This window comes from Mya arenaria, chromosome 2, assembly GCF_026914265.1.
Source record: "Mya arenaria isolate MELC-2E11 chromosome 2, ASM2691426v1".
Taxonomy (NCBI): Eukaryota; Metazoa; Mollusca; class Bivalvia; order Myida; family Myidae; genus Mya; species Mya arenaria.
The window spans coordinates 45,882,622-45,888,764 of record NC_069123.1 but is presented as its reverse complement, the minus strand read 5'-3'; the positions used below and the strand labels follow the sequence as shown (position 1 = coordinate 45,888,764).

Below are 6,143 nucleotides of genomic sequence, written 5' to 3'. Positions count from 1 at the left end.
CATCTCTAAACCTTGTGAATTTTTTGTATGCTCAATCCGTTTTCATACTAATTTTACACAGCATTTTTTCAGTACTGTAAGACAAACGAACATTTTGAAAGAGCAACATTTGGTAACAGTACGTTTTGCTATTTTTTATTAAAATGTTAAACTCATCAAAACGTTTTTTTAACTCGGCAACATACTGGAATGCACTTCTAACTAGACCATTGTGATCTTTCAATGTGTCCTGATTAGGTGTGTTTCGCCTTAACGTGCCTGCTGAGTCCAGATTTGAACATGATTGCAGAGCGATACTGTAGACATTTGTGACTTGTCATTCCCCTGTGTCTAGTAGAAATCTGGTCACTGAGATTGGTCGTGTCACCCAATTTGAACCCACACACATCGCAGGTTAGCTTCAATTGGCCGCTTTCGCGTCTTTCGTGTATCTTCAAGTCTTGCAAGAGCAGTTTTGCCACAATATTTGCAAACGTGCAACTTTGTCTCGCCGTGATTGCTGCACCTATAAAAAAGACATGTACTGTCACAAGTTAGGGAGAAATGCTGGCAATGTATTGATAACATATTCTTCAAACACTACACTTACTTTTTAAAGCTGAAATTTTCGTCCAACACTGTGGACATCATCAGAGCAACTGGCCTGATTATCGCTCACTCGCAGCTCTGACACTCGGGACTTCCCGCCGAATTTCCGTAATCCGGCGAAAAGTGGGTTGTAAATCCCAGAAAGGAAGGCCCCCTCGTCCCGGTTCATAACTGCCCCCTCAGTTTTGATGCAGATAGCCTCCTTCGTTTTTCGCACTCTCCAGTCTGATTCTCTCTCTATTACGCGTGCCCCCTCCCAGTCTATTTCATGATTATTTATGTTCTGGTGATCTGTGATTGCACTTTTTTCTATTGTCGATTCTGATTGTTTTCTAGTTGATCTAGTAAATGCCTTATTTGAGTTTGTTTCACAATCTTTTTTGTGTTCATTCAGTCTTATTCCAAATTTTCGCCCCGATTCTCCCACGTAGACTTTATCACAATTTTTACAAGGTATTTTGTAAATTACTTCTGCTTTCTCTGTTGTTTCCTGTTTGTCCTTGGGGTGCACTAAGATGTTGCGTAGTGTCTGATGTGGGCGCATGGCCGTGGCGACTCGATGTTTATTAAACACCCGGCTCACTGCTTCAGATAGCCCTTTCACATACGGAATAACCACCATCCCTTTAGATTTATTGTCTCTATCTGTATGTTTCACTTTTTTCTTGTCCTTGTTTTCATTTTTTCTTTTCAAAATCTCGGTCTTAACCCTCTTTATTGTCCAATCAGGGTACCCACACTGGCCTAAAGCTTGTTTTACATGTTCTTCCTCTTTATCTCTATCTTCAGTTTCGGTGACGAGGTTGTAGCACCTGTCTAATAGAGTTCTGACCACGCTCAGCTTGTGCTGTAATGGGTGGTGGGATGAAAAATTCAGGTATTGGTCCGTGTGGGTTTTCTTTCTATATACTAGCAGTTTGATACTGCCATCTTCCTTCCTGGTGATGAGAGTATCCAAGAATGGAATGGCCCCGTTGCTTTCTTCTTCGTGGGTGAACTTGATGTTATTGGTAACGTCTACAGTGTTGAGGTGGTCAGTGAGGTTCTGTAGTTGTCCTCTCTGAATCTTCTCTAATATGTCATCTACGTAGCGTTTCCACAAGGTTGGTTTACATGTCACCGGAGCAGTTGCAATGGCTTCTCTTTCCAAAAACTCCATATACAGATTAGCCACTATCGGAGATACTGGACTTCCCATAGCGGTGCCAAACTTTTGTTGGTATATGTCACCTCTGAACTGAAAGTATGTTGTAGTCAAAATAAAGTATGTTAGATTCATGATGTCATCCACACTCAGCTTGGTTCTCTTTTTTAGGGTCTTGTCTTTCTCTAGGCGGTCTCTTATGACTGATAGGGCCTTGTCGATGGGGGTGTTGGTGAAAAGTGACACCACGTCATGTGAGGCAAACACTTCGTTGTCTTCAATCATCACTGTACTCAACGAGTCTGACAAATGTTTAGAGTTTTTCACATGGTACTCACTTAATCCCACTAGTGGACCTAATACATCTGCTAACAGCCTCGAGCTGTTATAACCGATAGATCCTGTATAGTCGACGATCGGTCGGAGTGGGTTCCCCTCCTTGTGAATTTTCGGAGTGCAATACATTCTAGGTACCTGCTCTGCTGTAGGGTATAAATGTCTATACTGTCCTTCTGTAATCTTGTCATCTTTTTTGAAGCCTGTCAATATAGAGACCAACTTCCTCTTATAATTTGATGTGGGGTCTTTATCTAACTTCACATACGTCCGTTCATCACCTAGCATCACTCTCACCTTCCCCTCTCTCACCTATCGCGAGTGAGCGATAATCAGGCCAGTTGCTCTGATGATGTCCACAGTGTTGGACGAAAATTTCAGCTTTAAAAAGTAAGTGTAGTGTTTGAAGAATATGTTATCAATCTATTGGATTTACCTACACAATGAACTCATTCAAGAATGCTGGCAATGTATATTGAAGTACTTGAATATATTTTATAAAAAAAAACACTATATTACTGCCACGCAATGAGTGTTTGATCGTGTAATCAGCATCATAAAACTAGACGACCCTGTCCACTGAAACACGGACCACATTATTATGTGAAAAACGCAACTCCTAAAAAACGTTGAAAACACAGTCAGACGACGGCAAATCTTAACCTCTACACGAGGGGAGTCATGATAAAAGTATAACTGTTAGTATATTCTTATTTCTCTGCGAAAAAAATAAAGCTAAAAACTAACCCGTATCTGTGAAAACACTTTCCCGCAAAAACGATGGCAATTGACCAGAACGCCTTCTATCGTGGTCTACTAGATTTTTTTTTTTTTATTTTGAAATGCCATTCCGCATTCTTGCATAAAGTCGGAGTCTTCATATTTTGAAATGAAACAAATGTCACAAAATCATAAGTTTATCAAATCAGCTAGCAATCGAAGACATTAAAAGTACAAGAACACTTTTCTTTCTCAAAATTGACAAAATGAAGAGTTATTAAGCAGTTATGTGTTACTGTTTACCATGAATACAAACACGTTTTACATATACGATACGAAAAAGAAGTGGAACACCCTTTACAAAAACGTCAAGCCCTTTATATGTCAATTGAGAATATATTGTTAAAATACGGGACTGAATTTTAGTGTGATAACACATGTTCCCATGATTCATGAAAATGAGCCCATCATGTAGGTGACTCCGTCGGTCTAACTGTTAAAACGCTTTCATTCTTCCATTGCCACTCCATTACAATGCGTCTTTTCAAACATAGAGCAATGTTAAATAATGAATTTGAAGAATAGAAATAATAAATAAATTTATAATAACTCGTTTTAGCACCAGTCAGTGAAATAATGAGTATATACACTGGAGGTTGTAAACGACCGTATACTTTATCAAACCTAAAATGTCCGTGTACTTTATCAATTTGGTTTTAGTTCATTATCGCCTTCGAAATAACTGTAAGAAGTTCAACAATACACGCTGAAAACTTTAAAATACACAAAATTTGCTTAAAATAAGATTTGTGTATGAATTATTTACGGCTAACATGAAGTAAAGCGATAAATTTGTCAAATGCCGTGTACTTTGCCTTAGATTTCAACTCTGAGAAATCAGTTGGTCAAGATTTTCAGGAAAACTTTAGAATATTAGAGAAAGTTCTTTATTACCGTGGATAGAGCTCTTAAATGCGGGGTTTATGGTCTTTATTTCACAAAAATTCTCCAACTATTAAGAAAGTTATCTTTAAAAACCTTACCTGAATCGAGACTTGTTGACATTTGTTGCCGTGCACTTTACCAAATAAGTCACGTGGGTTCTCCACCGTGTCTAAGTTACAACCATATTTGCCGTCGATAAAGAAAGCCTATAAAACAATGCTGACGTCGGTATTTTACGGACATTTATTTTCAATTGTTCGACCTTTCGAACGAACACAATATCTGACATAATTTTAAAGATATGTTTAAGTACTTTGGTGACAAAATACGTTTTCCTGCAGATTACCTGATGGAAATATCAATTAACTTGAACAAGTAACGATCGCATTTGAATGGCTAAAGCAGCTTGATTTGTTTTCTTACCAAATTCGTAACAGAAACTTATAAACATAAAGCCTTGATATAAAGACTCAAAATCATAGTACGCATATTGATAATAAGTAAAAATAAAAATACGTTTTCACAAGAAATTTTATTTTTAAAAGTTGCATATACGGGAAAGGTGGTGTTTCCCTATGTCTAAAAATGTTCTATCAGCGTCCAAATGTAAACATTCACAAAGTGGTAATATAATAGCTTTTCCCTTAGCGTAAAGTACATAAGTTTTTTCGTTTCAGACAGAAAAAAAAAAGATAAAATAGTTCAACACTCTACGCTGCATACCTGCCTTAATTTGGTTTGACGTTACCTTGAAGTCATGTATCATGGTGCAAATGGTTGAATTTAGTTGAAATACATATAAGAATAAAATATACATATAGTTTTCTTTCTGATTTCCGTTTAACGTTTTTAAAACGTATCTTGCGGCGATTGATCCACTATACCCCCCCGGGTACAGCCATGGCTCCTGCCAGCGGCCCCTTTCGCTGGAGGCCCATTAGGCTGGCAGGTGGTCACGGCGATCTTTAGCTGATAGGCCCATTAGGCTGGCAGGTGGTCACGGCGATAATCCGGTGCCAGGTCTACACGGCGCTATGCTGCAGATGTGAGGGTGTTAATTGCTCACACAGCGATCCTATCGCCACTGTTTATCTAAGATGATGAGATATACGATCATGTCATGCAATATTGTTTACCTCATAAAAGGGACAAACACCACGTAGGTGCGTTAAGTAAGCACGAAGATTCAATATCGAACTCGGAGCCAGCTTTGAGGCTGAGGGGTATTCTTGAGTGCCTTTAATGAGGCTAATATCAATATATGAGTTCCATACTTGACAATGTTTAGAAATCAGACATCCATCATTCTCATTCATCAGAGGTTTGGTAATGATGAATTTAACATCAACAATTGGAACTTACCCCCATCAGTACACAAATTTAGAAACCAATACGAATTCTGCATATTTTTGAATGTTGAACTCATATCTCGAAAGTACACGGCCACTAGACGCCAGCTCCATCGAAGAAAATGAGCTGTCGACACTTCCGTGGTGCAGCTGTGCCATGTGTTTACTTTCACAAAGGTGAATGGGATTTATATTTTATTTGATAATTTTATTAAACGGACAATCGAAAATCGGAGAATGTGGTACAGTGTAAGAACATTTTAACTGCAGGCTGGCTACGATTTGGTCTCAATATTGTTCGAATTGTGGTGCCAGGAGCTTTTCTCCTGAGTCGGATCTGTGCATATTTTGAAATCTGCTAGCATTTCGAGTACACTTCGTTACTTACACACACTGTAAGAGCATTCTGGCGCATGCAAATATAACTGTTATGTTCAGTACTTACACCGGAACACAAAAACAGCATCGAATAAGCATCGGTGCATGACTTTCACTACGACATACAGCTCCAATGAACACTATTTTCGCAAATTAAGATATTAGTCCAGTCATATTGTGGCAAAATTTCACCAAATTGTGCACTTTTGGTTAAAATTAGGAAACGTTGCCTGTTGACACATATACATATTTTGGTAAAAAAAACCTCAAGACCCACCTAAATTTCGTCCATATTGGCCGCCAAAATCAAAGATGGCCGCCATCACACTTAATATTTTAAAGAGGAACTATTATAAATAAATAATTGTTTTATTATATGCTTTCAGGTGATTTAGAGAGATATATCAGTGAAATACAAATGATATTTCACTGCAGTTCTCTGTGAACAGTGAAATAACATTTTGATTTATTATACCTCACTTTGTCTACAATGGTAAAATCCCATTACCCGACAAAGAGATATTTTGACTATCAGAAACATTTTTAATCTTTCTGACACGTGACCAAGCAAAAATTCACTGTCAGGTCATGTGTCATACGCCTCAGGTGACATTCTGCTCTCGGGCTGACAATATCAATGTCACACATGCTGCCATATGATATTTATATAATGTTCACTGTTT

At 38.2% G+C, this 6,143-nt stretch overlaps 1 protein-coding gene across 1 annotated transcript; it reads right to left on the bottom strand.

Moving 5' to 3' along the window:
* Positions 1 to 592: 592 nt before the first annotated feature.
* Positions 593 to 2,207, bottom strand: LOC128215220 (uncharacterized). Its single transcript, XM_052921930.1, has 2 exons — positions 1,327 to 2,207; positions 593 to 1,185 (listed from the first exon to the last, which is right to left on the bottom strand). The coding sequence occupies exons 1-2, from the start codon at positions 2,195 to 2,197 to the stop codon at positions 593 to 595; spliced, it is 1,464 nt and encodes a 487-aa protein (XP_052777890.1). The 5' UTR covers positions 2,198 to 2,207.
* Positions 2,208 to 6,143: the final 3,936 nt, after the last annotated feature.